At 41.3% G+C, this 24,024-nt stretch overlaps 1 protein-coding gene across 1 annotated transcript in view; it reads right to left on the bottom strand.

Moving 5' to 3' along the window:
• Nucleotides 1–24,024, bottom strand: part of ACAD9 (acyl-CoA dehydrogenase family member 9) — an 816,466-nt gene that overhangs the window by 129,230 nt on the left and 663,212 nt on the right. Inside the window, exons 13-14 of the mRNA XM_053721049.1 lie at nt 9,852–9,931; nt 7,333–7,459 (exon numbers count right to left, since the gene is read on the bottom strand). Coding sequence (XP_053577024.1) covers nt 7,333–7,459; nt 9,852–9,931 — 207 coding nt within the window. The remainder of the gene's footprint in view (nt 1–7,332; nt 7,460–9,851; nt 9,932–24,024) is intronic.

Genomic DNA, 24,024 nt, shown 5'->3' on the forward strand with positions numbered 1-24,024 from the left:
CCTCTCAACAGAAATCTTCATCACTTTCTGCTGTAGAGTAAATAGTACAAACCGGCACTATTTTAAAATAACAAACTCTTGATAGAAGAAATAAAAAACTGAATTTATGCTTACCTGATAAATTACTTTCTCCAACGGTGTGTCCGGTCCACGGCGTCATCCTTACTTGTGGGAATATCTCTTCCCCAACAGGAAATGGCAAAGAGTCCCAGCAAAGCTGGCCATATAGTCCCTCCTAGGCTCCGCCCACCCCAGTCATTCGACCGACGGACAGGAGGAAAAAATAGGAGAAACCATAGGGTGCCGTGGTGACTGTAGTTAGAGAAAATAATTCATCAAACCTGATTAAAAAACCAGGGCGGGCCGTGGACCGGACACACCGTTGGAGAAAGTAATTTATCAGGTAAGCATAAATTCTGTTTTCTCCAACATTGGTGTGTCCGGTCCACGGCGTCATCCTTACTTGTGGGAACCAATACCAAAGCTTTAGGACACGGATGAAGGGAGAGAGCAAATCAGGTTACCTAAACGGAAGGCACCACGGCTTGCAAAACCTTTCTCCCAAAAATAGCCTCCGAAGAAGCAAAAGTATCAAATTTGTAAAATTTGGCAAAAGTGTGCAGTGAAGACCAAGTCGCTGCCTTACATATCTGATCAACAGAAGCCTCGTTCTTGAAGGCCCATGTGGAAGCCACAGCCCTAGTGGAGTGAGCTGTGATTCTTTCAGGAGGCTGCCGTCCGGCAGTCTCATAAGCCAATCTGATGATGCTTTTAAGCCAAAAGGAAACAGAGGTAGAAGTTGCTTTTTGACCTCTCCTTTTACCAGAATAGACGACAAACAGAGAAGATGTTTGTCTGAACTCTTTTGTAGCTTCTAAGTAGAATTTTAGAGCACGGACTACATCTAAATTGTGTAGCAAACGTTCCTTCTTTGAAACTGGATTCGGACACAAAGAAGGTACAACTATCTCCTGGTAAATATTTTTGTTGGAAACAACCTTTGGAAGAAAACCAGGCTTAGTACGCAAAACAACCTTATCTGAATGGAACACCAGATAGGGCGGAGTACACTGCAGAGCAGATAACTCAGAAACTCTTCTAGCAGAAGAAATAGCAACCAAAAACAAAACTTTCCAAGATAACAACTTAATATCTATGGAATGTAAAGGTTCAAACGGAACCCCTTGAAGAACTGAAAGAACTAGATTTAAACTCCAGGGAGGAGTCAAAGGTCTGTAAACAGGCTTGATCCTAACCAGAGCCTGAACAAATGCTTGAACATCTGGCACAGCTGCCAGTCGTTTGTGTAGTAAGACAGATAAGGCAGAAATCTGTCCCATTAGAGAACTCGCAGATAATCCTTTATCCAAACCTTCTTGTAGAAAGGAAAGGATCTTAGGAATCTTTATCTTATTCCATGGGAATCCCTTGGATTCACACCAGCAGATATATCTTTTCCATATTTTATGGTAAATTTTTCTAGTTACCGGTTTTCTGGCTTGAACCAGAGTATCTATCACAGAATCTGAAAATCCACGCTTTGATAGAATCAAGCGTTCAATCTCCAAGCCGTCAGCTGGAGGGAGACTAGATTTGGATGTTCGAATGGACCCTGTACAAGAAGGTCCTGTCTCAAAGGAAGCTTCCATGGTGGAGCCGATGACATATTCACCAGGTCTGCATACCAAGTCCTGCGTGGCCACGCAGGAGCGATCAAGATCACCAATGCCCTCTCCTGCTTGATCCTGGCTACCAGCCTGGGAATGAGAGGAAACGGTGGAAACACATAAGCTAGATTGAAGGTACAAGGCGCTACTAGTGCATCCACTAGAGTCGCCTTGGGATCCCTGGATCTGGACCCGTAGCAAGGAACCTTGAAGTTCTGACGAGACGCCATCAGATCCATGTCTGGAATGCCCCATAATTGGGTCAACTGGGCAAATATCTCCGGGTGGAGTTCCCACTCCCCCGGATGGAAAGTCTGACGACTCAGATAATCTGCCTCCCAGTTTTCCACTCCTGGGATGTGGATCGCAGATAGGTGACAGGAGTGATCCTCCGCCCATTGTATTATTTTGGTCACTTCTTTCATCGCCAGGGAACTCCTTGTTCCCCCCCTGATGATTGATATAAGCAACAGTCGTCATGTTGTCTGATTGGAATCTTATGAATCTGGCCTTTGCTAGCTGAGGCCAAGCCCTGAGAGCATTGAATATCGCTCTTAGTTCCAGAATGTTTATCGGGAGAAGAGACTCTTCCCGAGACCATAGTCCCTGAGCTTTCAGGGATTCCCAGACCGCGCCCCAGCCCACTAGACTGGCGTCGGTCGTGACGATGACCCACTCTGGTCTGCGGAAGCTCATTCCCTGGGATAGGTGGTCCAGGGTTAGCCACCAACGGAGTGAATCTCTGGTCTTCTGATCTACTTGAATCACTGGAGACAAGTCTGTATAGTCCCCATTCCACTGTTTCAGCATGCACAGTTGTAATGGTCTTAGATGAATTCGCGCAAAAGGAACTATGTCCATTGCTGCAACCATCAACCCTACTACTTCCATGCACTGAGCTATGGAAGGACGTGGAACTGAATGAAGAACTTGACAAGCGCTTAGAAGTTTTGACTTTCTGACATCTGTCAGAAAAATCCTCATTTCTAAAGAATCTATTATTGTTCCCAAGAAGGGAACTCTTGTCGACGGAGACAGAGAACTTTTTTTTTTTATGTTCACCTTCCATCCGTGAGATCTGAGAAAGGCCAGAACGATGTCTGTATGAGCCTTTGCCTTTGAAAGGGACGACGCTTGTATTAGAATGTCGTCCAAGTATGGTACTACTGCAATGCCCCTCGGTCTTAGAACCGCTAGAAGGGACCCGAGTACCTTTGTGAAAATCCTTGGAGCAGTGGCTAACCCGAATGGGAGGGCCACAAACTGGTAATGTTTGTCCAGAAAGGCGAACCTTAGGAACTGATGATGTTCTTTGTGGATAGGAATATGTAGGTACGCATCCTTTAGATCCACGGTAGTCATAAATTGACCTTCCCGGATGGTAGGTAGAATAGTTCGAATGGTTTCCATTTTGAACGATGGTACTCTGAGAAATTTGTTTAGGATTTTTAAATCCAGAATTGGTCTGAAGGTTCCCTCTTTTTTGGGAACTACGAACAGATTTGAGTAAAATCCCATTCCTTGTTCCGCCATTGGAACTGGGTGTATCACTCCCATCCTTAACAGGTCTTCTACACAATGTAAGAATGCCTGTCTCTTTATTTGGTTTGAGGATAAGTGAGATATGTGAAACCTTCCCCTTGGGGGTAGTTCCTTGAATTCCAGAAGATGACCCTGAGAAACTATTTCTAGCGTCCAGGGATCCTGAACATCTCTTGCCCAAGCCTGAGCAAAGAGAGAGAGTCTGCCCTCCACTAGATCCGGTCCCGGATCGGGGGCTACTCCTTCATGCTGTTTTGTTAGCAGCAGCAGGTTTCTTGGCCTGCTTACCCTTGTTCCAGCCTTGCATCGGTTTCCAGGCTGGTTTGGTCTGTGAACCATTACCCTCTTGCTTAGAGGATGCAGAATTAGAGGCCGGTCTGTTCCTGAAATTACGAAAGGAACGAAAATTAGACTTATTCTTGGCTTTGAAAGGCCTATCTTGTGGAAGGGCGTGGCCCTTTCCCCCAGTGATGTCTGAGATAATCTCTTTCAATTCTGGCCCAAAGAGAGTTTTACCCTTGAAGGGGATATTAAGCAATTTTGTCTTGGATGATACATCCGCTGACCAAGACTTTAGCCAAAGCGCTCTGCGCGCCACAATTGCAAACCCTGAATTTTTCGCCGCTAATCTAGCTAATTGCAAAGCGGCATCTAAAATAAAAGAATTAGCCAACTTAAGTGCGTGAACTCTGTCCATAACCTCCTCATATGGAGTCTCTCTACTGAGCGACTTTTCTAGTTCCTCGAACCAGAACCACGCTGCTGTAGTGATAGGAACAATGCACGAAATGGGTTGCAGAAGGTAACCTTGCTGTACAAAAATCTTTTTAAGCAAACCCTCCAATTTTTTATCCATAGGATCTTTGAAAGCACAATTATCCTCGATAGGAATAGTAGTGCGCTTGTTTAGAGTAGAAACTGCCCCCTCGACCTTAGGGACTGTCTGCCATAAGTTCTTTCTGGGGTCGACCATAGGAAATAATTTCTTAAATATAGGAGGGGGGACAAAAGGTATGCCGGGCTTCTCCCACTCCTTATTCACTATGTCCGCCACCCGCTTGGGTATAGGAAAAGCGTCGGGGTGCACCGGAACCTCTAGGAACTTGTCCATCTTGCATAATTTTTCTGGAATGACCAGGTTGTCACAATCATCCAGAGTAGATAACACCTCCTTAAGCAGTGCGCGGAGATGCTCTAATTTAAATTTAAATGTCACAACATCAGGTTCAGCCTGTTGAGAAATTTTTCCTGAATCTGAAATTTCCCCATCTGACAAAACCTCCCTCATGGCCCCTTCAGATTGGTGTGAGGGTATGACAGAGCAATTATCATCAGCGCCCTCTTGCTCTTCAGTGTTTAAAACAGAGCAATCACGCTTTCTCTGATATGCAGGCATTTTGGATAAAATATTTGCTATGGAGTTATCCATTACTGCCGTCAATTGTTGCATAGTAATAAGCATTGGCGCGCTAGAAGTACTAGGGGCCTCCTGCGTGGGCAAAACTGGTATAGACACAGAAGGAGATGACGTAGAACCATGTCTACTCCCTTCATCTGATGAATCATCTTGGGCAACTTCATTATCTGTGGCAGTACTGTCCTTACTTTGTTTGGACGCTATGGCACAATTATCACACAATTTTGAAGGGGGAGACACATTGACTTTCATACATATAGAACATAGCTTATCTGAAGGTACAGACATGTTAAACAGGCTTAAACTTGTCAATAAAGCACAAAAACCGTTTTAAAACAAAACCGTTACTGTCTCTTTAAATTTTAAACAGAGCACACTTTATTACTGAATATGTGAAAAAATATGAAGGAATTCTTCAAAATTTACCAAATTTTCACCACAGTGTCTTAAAGCATTCAAAGTATTGCACACCAATTTTCAGAGCTTTAACCCTTAAATTAACGAAACCGGAGCAGGTTACAGTTTTAACCCCTCTACAGTCCCAGCTACAGCCTTTGCTGCGACTTTACCAAACCCAGGGGGGAATACGATACCAAATGAAGCCTTCTAGGAACTTTTCCAAACACTTTCAGATCCTCACACATGCATCTGCATGTCTTGCTCTCAATAGTAACTGCGCAGTAATGGCGCGAAAATGAGGCTCAGCCTATAACTGGGAAGGCCCTTCCTGACTGGAAAAGGTGTCTAACAGAGTGCCTGACGTTAAAAAACGTTCCCCAAGTTTATAAGTGTGAATAACCAGCATAAACATGTATAAAATGCCCAAATAAAGCAATCGATTTTGCCCATAAAAGTGTCTACCAGTTTTATAGCCCATATTAAGCCCTTTATTCTGTTTGAGACTAAGAAAATGGCTTACCGGTCCCCATGAGGGGAAATGACAGCCTTCCAGCATTACACAGTCTTGTTAGAAATATGGCTAGTCATACCTTAAGCAGAAAAGTCTGCTAACTGTTTCCCCCAACTGAAGTTACTTCATCTCAAAAGTCCTATGTGGAAAACAGCAAACGATTTTAGTTACTGTCTGCTAAAATCATTTTCCTCACAAACAGAATTCTTCATCTTTATCTGTTTCAGAGTAAATAGTACATACCAGCACTATTTTAAAATAACAAACTCTTGATAGTAGAATAAAAAAACTACAACTAAACACCACATACTCTTAACCATCTCCGTGGAGATGTTGCCTGTGCAACGGCAAAGAGAATGACTGGGGTGGGCGGAGCCTAGGAGGGACTATATGGCCAGCTTTGCTGGGACTCTTTGCCATTTCCTGTTGGGGAAGAGATTTTCCCACAAGTAAGGATGACGCCGTGGACCGGACACACCAATGTTGGAGAAAACTACAACTAACACCACATACTCTTTACCACCCCCGTGGAGATGCTACTTGTTCAGAGCGGCAAAGAGAATGACTGGGGGGCGGAGCCTGAGGGGAGCTATATGGACAGCTCTGCTGTGTGCTCTCTTTGCCACTTCCTGTAGGGGAAGAGAATATCCCACAAGTAAGGATGAAGCCGTGGACCGGATACACCAATGTAGGAGAAATTGACTGCTCATTTGAAATTCAAAGTAAGTGTTATTGCATTGTCTTTTTATTATACATTGAGGATGCAATTCTACCAAGTATAATTGTCGTTTAAAGATATTTCCTCTAGAGTGCACGAGATAAAGAGACAACCTGATTATTTTAGCTGAGCTATCACGCAAAGAGATCCTTAAATACTTGTGTGTTGCCCTAAAGCAGGGGTCTTAAAGTACTGGCCCACGAGGATACCAGGAAATTTACTAGTAGGCCATGGCATCTGGGCCTGTTCAGAGCCTGTGATACCATAAGGCCTTAGGACACATCTGCAGTTTCCTTTTATTTAATATATGACTGAACCGGCAATATATTAAATAAAAAGTATTCCCTGCTGGTCCTATGAGGGGTTCAAACCATTAAAAATTAATCCCTGGTGGTCCGGTGGAGGAGCCGTGTGCTCTGCACCACTTTTAGATGCAGCCTGCATAACTTCTCCATGCCGGTGCTGACGCTTAGCATTGTGTGTCAGAACGCAGCCTGAGCACCAGCTGGAAAGGAGCGATCAGTATGGTCTGCACCAGCCAGAGGTACAGACCAATCACTCCCCCACTGGGCTCCAGGGATTAATTTTTAATAGTTTTATGCCCTCATTGGACCACCAGAGATTTAGCCCCCTCCCTGCAAAAAAAAACAGGAGCAGAAGGGGCAAACAGTTTTTTTTTTAATTTAATTAAAATTAGTATACAATATATTGTTTAATTTTGTTTTTTAAGTTTGAAATTGTCCAAGCACCCCCCCCATGGGAGAAGAAAACCTCAACAGTGGCCCCAGGTAATTTGCGAGACCCCTGCCCTAAAGGCTTGAGTGGATACTCCTTGTTGAAAAATTTTAATAAAGAAATTAATACTATTGCGGTTTATCCTAAAACAAAAAGACAATGGAGTCTTCGGCAGTAATTGGGTAAATTTTAGAGATATCTAAAAATTTGTCTCAAGAAAAAGAATAACGTCAACTCAATGTTAAGATTAAGTTAATCTGCTGTCAATTAGTGGCCGGCAACAGTAAATGGGAAAAAAAGCAAATGTTTCTAACATGAAATAGGTTAAAAGTCTCATTCTTACCTCTAGGCTTGGATGGACAACCCCCTCTGGTCCGGTTAATCCTAAATTAACCTTTCTACCAAGGCTATCTTTAAGCTTCTTTGAAAACATTTCAAAAGCAACTCCAACGTTACCTTTCTTCATTTCTCTGAAAATAAGGAAGAATCAGATAAATGTTAACCGTTTTTAACTCCTGAGAGATTATTTTTTAAATAAACAAACCAGGATCTTATATTTATTTTTTAATAATCTATTTGCTACAAAAAAGTACCTACTGTGCTTAGATTTTCTAAACAACTGCAAATGGAGCCTGACTCGTAAACAAACATTGCTCCACTAAGAACTGACTGACCACAGTGATCTTCTCTCAGTCAGACAACAGACAGGATTAAAACAATAAATTTGTTGCAGTAGTGCTTATTGCATATTTAGATTATTAACTAATTTGACTATCACTGATTTATTTTATGTCAGTTCATGAAGAAAGCAGTAAAATCAGCTGCAACAGATCCATTTTTCTATGATATACATTAGCATTTAACCTATATAGAGAAAGGTAAAGAGAGACAGAGAGTGAGCGTGACATAGTACAAGTGAGCACAAAAGAGACAGCCTGAGCAAGACAGAGTGCAAGTGAGACAGGCAGAGCAAGAGATTCAGATCACAAGAGACAGAGTGAGCAAGACAAACAGATTTATAGATAGATGGATGAGTAGTCCTTCTATAAAGCTTCTAAACAGAACATCTAAATAATGATAACAAAATAAAGAGTGAGCAAAAATCAAAAATGCACGACAAGAAAAACACAAGTAAGAAAAAATAATTTATGTAAGAACTTACCTGATAAATGCATTTCTTTCATATTGGCAAGAGTCCATGAGCTAGTGATGCATGGGATATACAATCCTACCAGGAGGGGCAAAGTTTCCCAAACCTCAAAATGCCTATAAATACACCACTCACCACACCCACAATTCAGTTGAACGAATAGCCAAGTAGTGGGGTGATAAAGAAAGGAGTAAAAAGCATCAAAAAAAGGAATTTGGAAATAATTGTACTTTATACAAAAAATCATAACCACCATAAAAAGGGTGGGTCTCATGGACTCTTGCCAATATGAAAGAAATTAATTTATCAGGTAAGTTCTTACATAAATTATGTTTTCTTTCATGTAATTGGCAAGAGTCCATGAGCTAGTGACGTATGGGATAGTAATACCCAAGATGTGGTACTCCACAAGATAGTCACAAGAGAGGGAGGGATAAAAATAATAAGTAATTTTCCGCTGGGAAAAAAAAAAATCCACAACCCAAAATATAAATTTATTCTCATAAATGAAAAGAAAAAAATTAAACATAAGCAGAGGAATCAAACTGAAATAGCTGCCTGAAAAATTTTTCTACCAAAAACTGCTTCCGAAGAAGCAAATTTACATCAAAACGGTAGAATTTAGTAAATGTATGCAAAGAAGACCAAGTTGCTGCTTTGCAAATCTGATCAACTGAAGCTTCATTAGTAAAAGCCCATGAAGTGGAGACTGATCTAGTAGAATGAGCTGTAATTCTCTGAGGCGGGGCCTGACCCAACTCCAAATAAGCCTGATGAATCAAAAGCTTTAACCAAGATGACAAGTAAATGGCAGAAGCCTTCTGACCTTTCCCACCTCCATAGGAGGCAAAGTTTGTAAAACAATTGTGGGTGTGGTGAGGGGTGTTATTTATAGGCATTTTGAGGTTTGGGAAACTTTGCCCCTCCTGGTAGGATTGTATATCCCATACGTCACTAGCTCATGGACTTTTGCCAATTACATGAAAGAAACAAGCGAGACAGAGCAAGAGAGAGAGATACATCTCACTAATGAAATAACAACCATTATCTATGAATTTTGGATCACACCACAAATTTATTTTGTATAAATAAATATGATTTGATCCTCAGCTCATTCTGGAGTAGAACAGACCTGTTGGGTCTCTTAACATAACTAAAAGTTTTGTGGCAATGAATTATGTTAAACTCATATTAAACAAATTGAAAATAACAAACGTAAACGTTTAGTATTAGATTTCTTATATATAAAAATAAATAAATCATATTAACCATATTACTTTCACTGCTGTTAGATATCAAAAGCACAAGATGACTATTTTTAAATAAGGTATACAAAATCAAGGTGTAATAATTGTGCCATAGCATTTGGTTCACTTCCGTATGTTTATGGCACTCTTTACAATCTTTATTTTACAAGTTAAAAAGGAAAAAACGTATGAAGACACATTCTGGATTAACAATTTGTATGTTATAAATAAAACTTGCATGTCAAATATTGAAAGACAATGGCAGGTTGTTGCAAACCTGGATAATTAGTAAACTGTGACTGTCACTAGAGGACATTAATGCCAATCCTCAATTTAATGGCTTATTTTATTTAATGACTAATTCCATTATGTAGATATTTGCTCAATTCTGTGTGCAGATAGTCAACACTATTAATTTCAGGCAATTACATAAAAAAAATTAGAAAAAAAGAAAATTCAACCTACTTTATTTTTCCTGTTAATATTTTTCCAGCATGCTGCATTCCTGTTAAAGCAATATACATGCGGAGAATTTCATTGGTGCCCTGAAAATAAAAAAACCATTTTTAAATCACACTGTTATAAACACTTGATTTTAAGTTGATTCAATTACAGCATAATTGGTTGAAAACAAATGTTATGCTTACTTGATAAATTCATTTTTTCATGATGGTGAGAGTCCACAAGATCATCACATGGAGGATTACACATCAGTCCACTAGGAGGAGGTAAAACACCCTACATACCAGAGCTTTAATCCCTCTGCACTCTCCCAGAATCCATCAGTTACACATATGACCAAGCAGAGAAAGAAACCAGAAAAGCAGGAAACAACAAAGAGGGGCAAAGCAATTGCAAAACAAGATCTGCTGCCTACTGTACATCGCATAACAAGGGTAGGGAAGGCAGACGCTCACCATTATGAAAAAAAAAACATAAAATGTATGATACTTGATCAATTAATTTCTTTCATGGTGGTGACAGTCCACGGTCCATCACTCCTGGGAATTACTCTTCCCTGTCACTAGGAGGAGGCAAAGATTCCTTAACCCCAAGAGCTCTATAAAACCCCTTCTACCTTACTGGTAAAGAGTGATATATAACCAAGCAATAAAAGGTAGGAAAAGAATTTAAAGCAAAAAAATAGGGAGAGAAAAAAGAAACAAACCATCACCAGAAAAATTAACAGAATGAGGTCTTGTAGACTCACATCACCATTAAAATTAATTAATCAGGTAAGAATAAATTGTGCACAATCCATCACTCCTGAGAAAAAATACCTAAGTTGTAGAGTCCACTAAATCCCATTAAAAATAATCAACAGGCAAACCCAAATCAACCACTAGGCACACTACTACTGGAGGAAACAAGTAGAAAGCCAAACCAGCGCTGAAACATACAAGCAGAGGATCTGAAATAGGAGAATATTGACAACCCAACAGGAGGAGGCACAGGACAGGTACCTGCGACACCTGTGATACGCTTGTCACAAAGACAGGTGAAAAAACAAAATGTATGCTTACCTGATACATTTCTTTCTTTTGTGATGTACCGAGTCCACGGATTCTTCATAACTTGTGGGATATTGTCCTTCCTGACAGGAAGTAGCAAAGAGAGCACCACAGCAGAGCTGTCTATATAGCTCCCCCCTTAACTCCACCCCCCAGTCATTCGACCGAAGGCCAAGGAAGAAAAGGAGAAACTATAAGGTGCAGAGGTGACTGAAGTTTACATAAAAAAATACTATCTGTCTTGAATACAGGGCGGGCAGTGGACTCGGTACATCGCAAAATAATTTTTTTTTTATCAGGTAAGCATAAATTTTGTTTTCTTTTGCATGAGTCCACGGATTCATCCTAACTTGTGGAATACCAATACCAAAGCTTTAGGACACGGATGAAGGGAGGGACAAGACAGGAACCTAAACGGAAGGCACCACTGCTTGCAAAACCTTTCTCCCAAAAATAGCCTCCGAAGAAGCAAAAGTATCAAATTTATAAAATTTTGAAAAGGTATGAAGCGACGACCAAGTCGCAGCCTTACAAATCTGTTCAACAGAAGCATCATTTTTAAAAGCCCATGTGGAAGCTACCGCTCTAGTAGAATGAGCTGTAATCCTTTCAGGAGGCTGCTGTCCAGCAGTCTCATAAACCAAACGGAAGATGCTTTTCAGCCAAAAGGAAAGAGAAGTCGCCGTAGCCTTTTGACCCCTACGCTTTCCAGAATAGACAACAAACAAAGAAGATGTTTGACAAAAATCTTTGGTTGCCTGCAAATAAAATTTCAAAGCACGAACCACGTCCAAGTTGTGCAACAGACGTTCCTTCTTACAAGAAGGATTAGGACACAGAGAAGGAACAACAATTTCTTGATTGGGATATTCCTGTTAGTAACAACCTTAGGTAGGAACCCAGGCTTGGTACACAAAAACCACCTTATCAGCATGGAACACAAGATAAGGAGAGTCACATTGTAATGCAGATAGTTCAGAAACTCTTCAAACTGAAGAGATAGCAAATAGGAACAAAACAAAACAAGATAAAAGCTTAATATCTATGGAATGCATGGGTTCAAACGGAACCCCCTGAAGAACTCTAAGAACTAAATTTAGACTCCATGGCGGAGCAATAGGTTTAAACACAGGCTTAATTCTAACTAAAGCCTGACAAAAAGCCTGAATGTCTGGAACATCTGCCAGACGCTTGTGCAACAAAATAGACATTGCAGATATCTGTTCCTTTAGGGAACTAGCTGATAATCCTTTCTCCAATCCCTCTTGGAGAAAAGACAAAATCCTAGGAATCCTGATTTTACTCCAGGAGAAGTCTTTGGATTTGCACCAAAAAATATATTTACGCCATATCTTATGATAAATTTTCCTGGTAAAAGGCTTTTGAGCCTGAATCAAGGTATTTATGACTGACTCAGAGAAACCCCGCTTTGATAGAATCAAGCGTTCAATCTCCAAGCAGTCAGTTGCAGAGAAATTAGATTTGGATGCTTGAATGGACCTTGAATCAGAAGGTCCTGTCTCGATGGCAGAGACCATGGTGGAAGGGATGACATGTCCACCAGGTCTGCATACCAAGTCCTGCGTGGCCACATAGGCACTATCAAAATCACTGATGCTCTCTCCTGTTTGATTCTGGCAATCAGACGTGGAAGGAGAGGGAAAGGTGAAAACACATAAGCCAGGTTGAACGACCAGGGTACTGCTAGAACTCTTTTTTTTACGTTCACTTTCCACCCGTGAGACCTTAGAAAGGCCAACACTAAGTCCGTGTGAGACTTGGCTAGTTGGAAGGACGACGCTTGAATTAGAATGTCGTCTAGATAAGGCGCCACTGTTATGCCCCGTGGCCTTAGAACCGCCAGAAGGGACCCTAGCACCTTTGTGAAGATTTGCGGCGCCGTGGCCAACCCGAAAGGAAGAGCCACAAACTGATAATGCTTGTCCAGAAAGGCGAACCTGAGGAACTGATGATGATCTTTGTGGATAGGAATGTGCAGATACGCATCCTTTAAGTCCACGATGGTCATATATTGACCCTCCTGGATCAATGGTAAGATAGTCCGAATGGTCTCCATCTTGAAAGATGGAACTCTTAGGAATTGGTTTAGGATCTTGAGATCCAGAATTGGTCTGAAGGTTCCCTCCTTTTTGGGAACTATAAACATATTGGAGTAGAACCCCTGCCCCTGTTCTGCTTTTGGAACTGGGCAGATCACTCCCATAGTAAAAAGGTCTTCTACACAGCGTAAGAACGCCTCTCTTTTTGTCGGGTTTACAGACAATTGAGAAAGATGGAACCTCCCCCTTGGAGGGGAATCCTTGAAATCTAGAAGGTATCCCTGGGTTACAATTTCTACTGTCCAGGAATCCTGAACGTCTCTTGCCCAGGCCTGAGCAAAGAGAGAGTCTGCCCCCTACTAGATCCGGTCCCGGATCGGGGGCTACCCTTCATGCTGACTTAGTGGCAGCAGCAGGCTTTTTGGCCTGTTTACCCTTGTTCCAAGCCTGATTAGGTCTCCAAGTTGGCTTGGATTGAGCAAAGTTCCCCTCTTGCTTTGCAGCAGGGGAAGAGGTAGAGGGACCACTCTTGAAGTTTTGAAAGGAACAAAAATTATTTTGTTTGGTCCTTGTCTTATTTGACTTATCCTGAGGGAGGGTATGACCCTTCCCTCCAGTAATGTCTGAAATGATCTCTTTCAATGCAGGTCCGAATAGGGTCTTACCTTTGAAAGGGATGGACAAAAGCTTAGATTTAGATGACACCTCAGCTGACCAGGACTTAAGCCATAACGCTCTACGCGCTAAAATGGCAAAACTTGAATTCTTAGCCGCCAATTTAGCAAGATGAAAAGCGGCGTCTGTAATAAAAGAATTAGCCAACTTAAGAGCCTTAATTAAATATCATCTAGTGGGGTCTCCATCTGAAGAGCCTCTTCTAGAGCCTCAAACCAAAAGGCAGCTGCAGTGGTTACAGGAACAATGCATGCTATAGGTTGAAGAAGAAAACCTTGATGAACAAAAATTTTCTTTAGGAGACCCTCTAATTTTTTTATCCATAGGATCAATGAAAGCACAACTGTCTTCAATAGGTATAGTTGTACGCTTAGCCAGGGTAGAAATAGCTCCCTCCACCCTAGGGACCGTCTATCATGAGTCCTTTATGGTGTCAGAAATGGGAAACATATTCTTAAAAACAGGAGGGGGAGAGAACGGAATACCTGGTTTATCCCACTCCTTAGTAACAATGTCCGAAATCCTCTTAGGGACCGGAAACACATCAGTGTAAACAGGAACCTCTAAATTTTTGTCCATTTTACACAATTTCTCTGGAACTACAATAGGGTCACAATCATCCAGAGTAGCTAAAACCTCCCTGAGCAATAAACGGAGGTGCTCTAGCTTAAATTTAAATGCCGTCATATCTGAATCTGTCTGAGAGAACATCTTTCCTGAATCAGAAATCTCTCCCTCAGACAGCAAATCCCTCATCCCTAATTCAGAACATTGTGAGGGAATATCGGATACGGCTACTAAAGCGTCAGAAGGCTCAGCATTTGTTCTTAACCCAGAGCTACTGCACTTCCCTTGCAACCCAGGCAGCTTAGATAAAACCTCTGTGAGGGTAGTATTCATAACTGAAGCCATATTTATAAGTCAAAATATGCTGTTTGCTATTTATAGACATATCAGTACAAGTGGGACACATTCTAAGAGGGGGTTCCACAATGGCTTCTAAACAAATTGAACAATGAGTTTCCTCAGTGTCAGACATGTTTAACAGACTAGTAATAAAGCAAGCAAGCTTGGAAAACACTTTATTCAATGAAAAAAAACACAATTTGCAAAAACTGTACTGTGCCTTTAAGAGAAAAAAAGGCATACACAAACTGCAAAACAGTTTAAAATTGCTTCAATTTTTCTGAAATTTTAACAGTGTACCCACTAAGCCTTAGAAGGATTGCACCACAAGTAAATAAGCAATAAACCCACAAATGACAAAACCGGATTGAAATTTGTCTAAAACCAGTTAAAACCCTATTAGCACCTTGCTCTGCTGTGGCCCTACCTGCCCTTAGGAAGCGATAATATGGGGTTTAAAGCTTCAATTAGTCCCTCAGAAGACTATCAGGACCTCAGGAGAAGTTGCTTGCTGCATGTAAATGTAGGCCCCGCCCACCTCACTCGATGTTGCTGGGGCCTACACAAAACTAACAAACCCTGCCTGAAAGCCATGTAGGTTATAAACAACCCCAAAGAACACTCAAGCAAATGTCCCATAAAACAGAAAACGTTACTCCCAGACACAAAAACGTTTGTCCCAAATTCACATAACATAAGTGCCCATAAAAAAACATAATTTATGCTTACCTGATAAATTTATTTCTCTTGTAGTGTATCCAGTCCACGGATCATCCATTACTTGTGGGATATTCTCCTTCCCAACAGGAAGTTGCAAGAGGATCACCCACAGCAGAGCTGCTATATAGCTCCTCCCCTCATATCCAGTCATTCGACCGAAACAAGCCGAGAAAGGAGAAACCATAGGGTGCAGTGGTGACTGTAGTTTAATTAAAATTTAGACCTGCCTGAAAAGGACAGGGCGGGCCGTGGACTGGATACACTGCAAGAGAAATAAATTTATCAGGTAAGCATAAATTATGTTTTCTCTTGTTAAGTGTATCCAGTCCACGGATCATCCATTACTTGTGGGATACCAATACCAAAGCTAAAGTACACGGATGATGGGAGGGACAAGACAGGAACTTAAACGGAAGGAACCACTGCCTGTAGAACCTTTCTCCCAAAAACAGCCTCCGAAGAAGCAAAAGTATCAAATTTGGAAAATTTGGAAAAAGTATGAAGGGAAGACCAAGTTGCAGCCTTGCAAATCTGTTCAACAGAGGCCTCATTTTTAAAGGCCCAGGTGGAAGCCACAGCTCTAGTAGAATGAGCCGTAATCCTTTCAGGAGGCTGCTGTCCAGCAGTCTCATAGGCTAAACGGATTATACTCCGAAGCCAAAAAGAAAGAGGTTGCCGAGGCCTTCTGACCTCTCCTCTGTCCAGAGTAAACAAAAAACAGGTTAGATGTTTGGCGAAAATCTTTAGAAGCCTGTAAGTAAAACTTCAAGGCACGGACTACGTCTAGATTATGCAAAAGACGTTCCTTCTTTGAAGAAGGATTAGGACATAATGATGGAACAACAATCTCTTGATTGATATTCTTGTTAGAAACCACATTAGGTAAAAACCCAGGTTTTGTACGCAGAACAACTTTATCTGAATGAAAGATCAGATAAGGAGAATCACAATGTAAGGCAGATAACTCCGAGACTCTTCGAGCCGAGGAAATAGCCATCAGAAAAAGAACTTTCCATGAAATAAGTTTGATATCAATAGAATGAAGGGGTTCAAACGGAACCCCTTGAAGAACTTTAAGAACCAAGTTTAAGCTCCATGGAGGAGCAACAGGTTTAAACACAGGCTTAATTCTAACTAAAGCCTGACAAAATGCCTGAACGTCTGGAACTTCTGCCAGACGCTTGTGTAAAAGAATAGACAGAGCAGAAATCTGTCCCTTTAAAGAACTAGCTGATAATCCTTTGTCAAAACCCTCTTGGAGGAAATACAATATCCTAGGAATCCTAACCCTACCCCATGAGTAATTCTTGGATTCACACCAATGAAGATATTTACGCCATATCTTGTGGTAAATTTTCCTGGTGACAGGCTTTCGTGCCTGTATTAAGGTATCAATTACTGACTCGGAGAAGCCACGCTTTGATAGGATCAAGCGTTCAATCTCCATGCAGTCAGTCTCAGAGAAAGTAGATTCGGATGATTGAAAGGACCTTGTATTAGAAGGTCTTGTCTCAGAGGCAGAGTCCATGGTGGAAAGGATGACATGTCCACTAGGTCTGCATACCAGGTCCAGCGTGGCCACACAGGTGCTATCAATATCACCGATGCTCTTTCCTGTTTGATTTTGGAAATCAGACGAGGGAGCAGAGGAAACGGTGGAAACACATAAGCCAGGTTGAAGAACCAAGGCGCTGCTAGAGCATCTATCAGTGCCGCTTCTGGGTCCCTGGACCTGGATCCTTAACAAGGAAGCTTGGCGTTCTGGCGAGACGCCATGAGATCCAATTCTGGTTTGCCCCAACGGAGAACCAATTGAGCAAACACCTCCGGATGGAGTTCCCATTCCCCCAGATGAAAAGTCTGACGACTTAGAAATCCTCCCAGTTCTCTACACCTGGGATATGGATCGCTGACAGGTGGCAAGAGTGAGTCTCTGCCCAGCGAATTATTTTGGAGACTTCTGACATCGCTAGGGAACTCCTGGCGTGATGTTGTCCGACTGAAATCTGATGAACCTCAGTGTTGCTAGCTGAGGCCAAGCCAGAAGAGCATTGAATATTGCTCTTAACTCCAGAATATTTATTGGGAGGAGTTTCTCCTCCTGAGTCCATGAACCCTGAGCCTTCAGGGAGTTCAAGACTGCACCCCAACCTAGAAGGCTGGCATCTGTTGTTACAATCGTCCAATCTGGCCTGCGAAAGGTCATACCCTTGGACAGATGGGCCCGAGATAACCACCAGAGAAGAGAATCTCTGGTTTCCTGATCCAGATTTAGTAGAGGGGACAAATCTGAGTAATCCCCATTTCACTGACTGAGCATGCATAATTGCAGCGGTCTGAGATGCAGGCGCGTGAATGGCACTATGTCCATCGCCGCTACCATTAAGCCGATTACTTCCATGCACTGAGCCACCGTGGGGCGCGGAATGGAGTGAAGAACACGGCAAGCATTTAGAAGTTTTGATAACCTGGACTCCGTGAGGTAAATTTTCATTTCTACAGAATCTATTACAGTCCTTAGGAAGGAAACCCTCGTGAGAGGAGATAGAGAACTCTTTTCTTCGTTCACTTTCCACCCATGCGAACTCAGGAATGCCAGAACTATCTTTGTATGAGATTTGGCAATTTGAAAGCTTGACGCCTGTATCAGGATATCGTCCAGGTAAGGAGCCACCGCTATGCCTCGCGGTCTTAGGACCGCCAGAAGTGAGCCCAGAACCTTTGTAAAAATTCTTGGGGCTGTAGCCAACCCGAATGGAAGAGCTACAAATTGGTAATGCCTGTCTAGAAAGGCAAACCTCAGGAACTGATGATGATTCTTGTGAATCGGAATGTGAAGGTAGGCATCCTTTAAGTCCACTGTAGTCATGTACTGACCCTCTTGGATCATGGGTAAAATGGTTCGAATAGTTTCCATCTTGAATGACGGAACTCTGAGGAATTTGTTTAGGATCTTTAAATCCAAAATTGGTCTGAAGGTTCCCTCTTTTTTGGGAACCACAAACAGATTTGAATAAAACCCCTGTCCTTGTTCCGTCTGCGGAACTGGATGGATCACTCCCATTACAAGGAGATCTTGTACGCAGCTTAGGAATGCCTCTTTCTTTATCTGGTTTGCAGATAATCATGAAAGGTGAAATCTCCCTTGTGGAGAAGCTTTGAAGTCCAGAAGATATCCCTGAGATATGATCTCCAACGCCCAGGGATCCTGAACATCTCTTGCCCACGCCTGGGCGAAGAGAGAGAGTCTGCCCCCTACTAGATCCGTTGTCGTATAGGGGGCCGCTCCTTCATGCTGTCTTAGAGGCAGCAGCAGGCTTTCTGGCCTGCTTGCCCTTGTTCCAGGACTGGTTAGGTTTCCAGGCTTGCTTGGATTGAGCAAAAGTTCCCTCTTGTTTTGAAGCAGAGGAAGTTGATGCTGCACCTGTCTTGAAATTTGTGTTTGGCCTTTGATTTGGCCCTGTCCTGAGGAAGGGTATGACCCTTACCTCCAGTAATGTCAGCAATAATTTCTTTCAAACCAGGCCCGAATAAGGTCTGCCCCTTGAAAGGAATGTTGAGTAATTTAGACTTTTAAGTCACATCAGCTGACCAGGATTTGAGCCATAGCTCCCTACGCGCCTGGATGGCGAATCCGGAATTCTTAGCCGTTAGTTTAGTCAAATGAACAATGGCATCAGAAACAAATGAGTTAGCTAGCTTAAGAGTTCTAAGCTTGTCAACAATTTCAGTCAATGGAGCTATATACATGGCCTCTTCCAGGGCCTCAAACCAGAATGCCGCCGCAGCAGTGACAGGCGCAATGCATGCAAGGGGCTGTAAAATAAAACCTTGTTGAATAAACATTTTCTTAAGGTAACCCTCTAATTTTTTTATCCATTGGATCTGAAAAAGCACAACTGTCCTCAACCGGAATAGTGGTACGCTTCGCTAAAGTAGAAACTGCTCCCTCCACCTTAGGGACAGTCTGCCATAAGTCCTGTGTAGTGGCATCTATTGGAAACATTTTTCTAAATATAGGAGGTGGGGAAAAGGGCACACCGGGCCTATCCCACTCCATACTAATAATTTCTGTAAGCCTTTTAGGTATTGGAAAAACAACAGTACTCACCGGCACTGCATAGTATTTATCCAGCCTACACAATTTCTCTGGCACTGCAATTGTGTCACAGTCATTCAGAGCAGCTAATACCTCCCCAAGCAATACACAGAGGTTCTCAAGCTTAAATTTAAAATTAGAAATCTCTGAATCAGGTCTCCCCGATTCAGAGACGTCACCAACAGACTGAAGCTCTCCGTCCTCAGGTTCTGAATATTGTGACGCAGTATCAGACATGGCTCTTACAGCATCTACGCGCTCTGTATCTCGTCTAACCCCAGAGCTATCGCGCTTGCCTCTCAATTCAGGCAATCTGGATAATACCTCTGACAGGGTATTATTCATGATTGCAGCCATGTCCTGCAAAGTAATCGCTATGGGCGTCCCTGATGTACTTGGCGCCATATTAGGGTGCGTCCCTTGAGCGGGAGGCGAAGGGTCCGACACGTGGGGAGAGTTAGTCGGCATAACTTCCCCCTCGACAGACCCCTCTGGTGACAATTCTTTTATAGATAAAGACTGATCTTTACTGTTTAAGGTGAAATCAATACATTTAGTACACATTCTCCTATGGGGCTCCACCATGGCTTTTAAACATAATGAACAAGTATCCTCTGTTTCAGACATGTTTGTACAGACTAGCAATGAGACTAGCAAGCTTGGAAAACACTTTAAAGCAAGTTAACAAGCAATATACAAAACGTTACTGTGCCTTTAAGAGAAACAAATTTTGACAAAATTTGAAATAACAGTGAAAAAAAGGCAGTTACACTAACAAAATTTTTACAGTGTATGTAACAAGTCAGCAGAGCATTGCACCCACTTGCAAATGGATGATTAACCCCTTAATAACAAAAACAGAATAATAAATGACAAAAACGTTTTTTAAACACAGTCACAACAACTGCCACAGTCTACTGTGATTGTTACCATCCTCAAACACAACTTTGAAGCCTTTTGAGCCCTTCAGAGATGTCCTGGATCATGCAGGAAGAAGCTGAATGTCTGTGTCAGTATTTTTATCTGCACAGAAAAGCACTAAAATAGGCCCTTCCCACTCATATTGCAACAGTGGAAAGCCTCAGGAACTGTTTCTAGGCAAAAATCAAACCAGCCATGTGGAAAAAAACTAGGCCCCAATAAGTTTTGTCACCAAACATATATAAAAACGATTAAACATGCCAGCAAACGTTTTATATTACACTTTTATAAGAGTATGTATCTCTATTAATAAGCCTGATACCAGTCGCTATCACTGCATTTAAGGCTATACTTACATTAATCCGGTATCAGCAGCATTTTCTAGCAAATTCCATCCCTAGAAAAATATTAACTGCACATACCTTATTGCAGGAAAACCTGCACGCCATTCCCTCTCTGAAGTTACCTCACTCCTCAGAATATGTGAGAACAGCAATGGATCTTAGTTACTTCTGCTAAGATCATAGAAATCACAGGCAGATTCTTCTTCTAATGCTGCCTGAGATGAAACAGTACACTCCGGTACCATTTAAAAATAACAAACTTTTGATTGAAGTTAAAAAACTAACTATAATACACCACTCTCCTCTTACTAAGTCCATCTTTGTTGAGAGTTGCAAGAGAATGACTGGATATGGCAGTGAGGGGAGGAGCTATATAGCAGCTCTGCTGTGGGTGATCCTCTTGCAACTTCCTGTTGGGAAGGAGAATATCCCACAAGTAATGGATGATCCGTGGACTGGATACACTTAACAAGAGAAATGAACCCTTTATGCAAGCTAGTAAAAACCTCTGATAACACTAGGATTACTGCTTACCCTTCCCCTAATGGGGACACTGTCAGCCTTTCTGAGTTAACATAGTCTCTGCAGAAAATATGACTGAACATACCTCATTGCTGTATAGCAAGAAACCATTCCTCACACTGAAGTTTTCCTGTACTCCTCAGCTTCTGTGGGAACAGCAGTGGACCTTAGTTACAAATGCTAAGATCATCATCCTCCAGGCAGAAATCTTCATCTATGTCCTGCCTGAGAGTAAATAGTACAACACCGGTACCATTTAAAAATAACAAACACTTGATTGAAGATAAAATACAACTAACAGTTTAACACCTCTTCTCTTTACTCTTCCTGCTTAAAGCCAGCAAAGAGAATTACTGGGGGGTGGAGTTAAGGGGGGAGCTATATAGACAGATCTGCTGTGGTGCTCTCTTTGCTACTTCCTGTCAGGAAGGACAATATCCCACAAGTTAGGATGAATCCGTGGACTCGGTACACCATGCAAAAGAAATATGTCACTAACCATACTCCAAATTACATCCCTCCAACAAATTGTGCTCTCTGAGGGGAAATGGGCCTCAACTCAGTCTGAAAACTCCTCTCACTGAACAATAATATGCACATCTTCCTTCCTCCAGCAGAAGCAAAGACAACACTAGTTACCAGTAAGGTTGGAGGGGTTTTATAGAGCTCTTGGGGTTTGGAAATCTTTGCCTACTCCTACTAGTGGCAGGGAAGAGTAATTCCCAGGCATGATGGATTGTGGACGCCCATTACCATCTGTACAGTTAATGCAGGTTTGTTACTGATCAGGTACTGTGGCCTGCATTGCTTTCCTGTCAAAAGCAGCCTCAGAATAAGCATACATTTCAAAGTGGTAACATTTTCTGAAAGTGTGTAAAGAAAATAGCTGCTTTACATATATCTGCTTTATGGAAGCCTCATTATGGAAGGCCCAAGAAGTGGCAACTGCTCTGGTGGAATGAGCAGTAATGTGCTCAGGGACAGACTTCCCACAACCAAATATGCATTCGGAACTAAGGCTTAAGAGGGACAGTCTAGTCAAAATTAACTATTGTGATTCAGGGCATGTCATTTTAAAGACCTTTCCAGTTTACTTTTATCATCAATTTTTCTTTGTTCTCTTGGTATTCTTAGTTGAAAGCTAAACCTAGGAAGGCTCATATGCTAATTTCTAAACCCTTAAAGCCTGCCTCTTATCTCAGTGCATTTTGACATTTTTCACAACTAGAGGGCATTAGTTCATGTGTGACATATATATACCATTGTGCTGACGGATGGAGTTACCTAGGAGTCATCACTGATTGGGTAGAATGCAAGTCTGTCAAAAGAACTGAAATAAGGGGGCAGTATGCAGAGGCTTTGATACAAGGTAATCACAGAGGTAAAAAGTGTATTAATATAACTGTTTTGGTTTTGCAAAACTGGGGAATGGGTAATAAAGGGATTATCTATATTTTTAAACAATAAAAATTCTGGTGAAGACTGTCCCTTTAAGACAATTGGCTAAGTAACTATAGTTTTATGATCTGTGCAAAGTCCAGAAAAATGGACAAACAAGGCAGAATAAAGTCTGAAAGATTTTGTAGCTTGCACATAGAATTTTAAAGTGCCCGTGACATCAAGGTTGCGAAGAAGCCACTACCTAAAATCTTATTAATTAACTGGGACATTGACACTTTTATCTATGTTTAATGACTTGACACGTGAAGTTAGCGAAATTGCACCTCACTATTAGTCAAGAGTTGAACACTATTTGGAACCCGGAGCTGGGGTGTGGAGGTCTCTGGTTTGTGAATAATAAATTGAACTTGGTTTCTCTTCTCAGGATGTGTCCTGGATTTCTGAGAACCTATGTTTTTAGCAAGTGCATTTCTTTTGCACAGTTATTAAAAAAAAAATGCCTTGAATTTGGGTGTGCTATTTATTTATGATGTTTATTAACAGATCTGCGTGACCAGACTAACTAGCTGATAATTTATAAACAATAAAAATATTGCAAATGTAAACATTTTTATAAAATAATATTTACTAAAACTGTCCAGCCCAGAAAATCAATTAAACAACTTTAGAATGAGCTGAAGAATGTCTTATAAAAAACATTAACCTTTGCCAATCACTTCTGCATTATCTACACCGCAAAGAAAGAAAGACAAACAGCTAAAGCTTCTTTAGGAAGGAATTACGTCTAAATGACAGAAGATAAATGGTTGGATTAAACACACAATAAAAGCCAAGACAAAGCTTTAGTTTTAGCAGATGCAGCAAAAGTATGTTGCAAGTACAGGACAATCATCAAATACAGAAATGTACACAGAGGGAATTTTTGTCAGAAACCGTATGTTACTGCCAGGTATTTAGCAATCTTAGAAAACTGCTGATCTCTGCAAAATGTAACCTTTTTAAGTATAGGAATTTTTGTTTATTAGACAATTTAAAAAATACATGACTGGCCACACAATATATCAGATCAATATTAGATTTATTTCAGCTGAGAAATTATATGACAGTTAAAAGACATTTGACATTATTAAAAAATGTGATATTCTGGAGCAAAACTATAAAATTTAGGAGATAAAATCTAAGTACAATGTAATTAAAATCACATTTTATTCCCCAACCAAAATAGCATCAGATGGGAAAAGACTTGTATGATCTGAATGTTTAAAAACATTATGGAAATGAAACCTAAAATGTCTATTTTGCGATTTAGATTTTACGAAAAGTTACTTCTATGATCAGTTTTTTTTTGTTTTTTTGTTTAGAGATACCAAGGTAGGTGTCTGAAGCACTACATGGCAAGCATGCTCTTGCAAATTGATAACATTCTTGCAAAACTGCTGCCATACAGTATTTCAGACAAGTGCATCACTTTAAAAAAAA

The sequence above is a fragment of the Bombina bombina genome, chromosome 7 (genome assembly GCF_027579735.1).
Source record: "Bombina bombina isolate aBomBom1 chromosome 7, aBomBom1.pri, whole genome shotgun sequence".
In the NCBI taxonomy this organism is placed as follows: domain Eukaryota; kingdom Metazoa; phylum Chordata; class Amphibia; order Anura; family Bombinatoridae; genus Bombina; species Bombina bombina.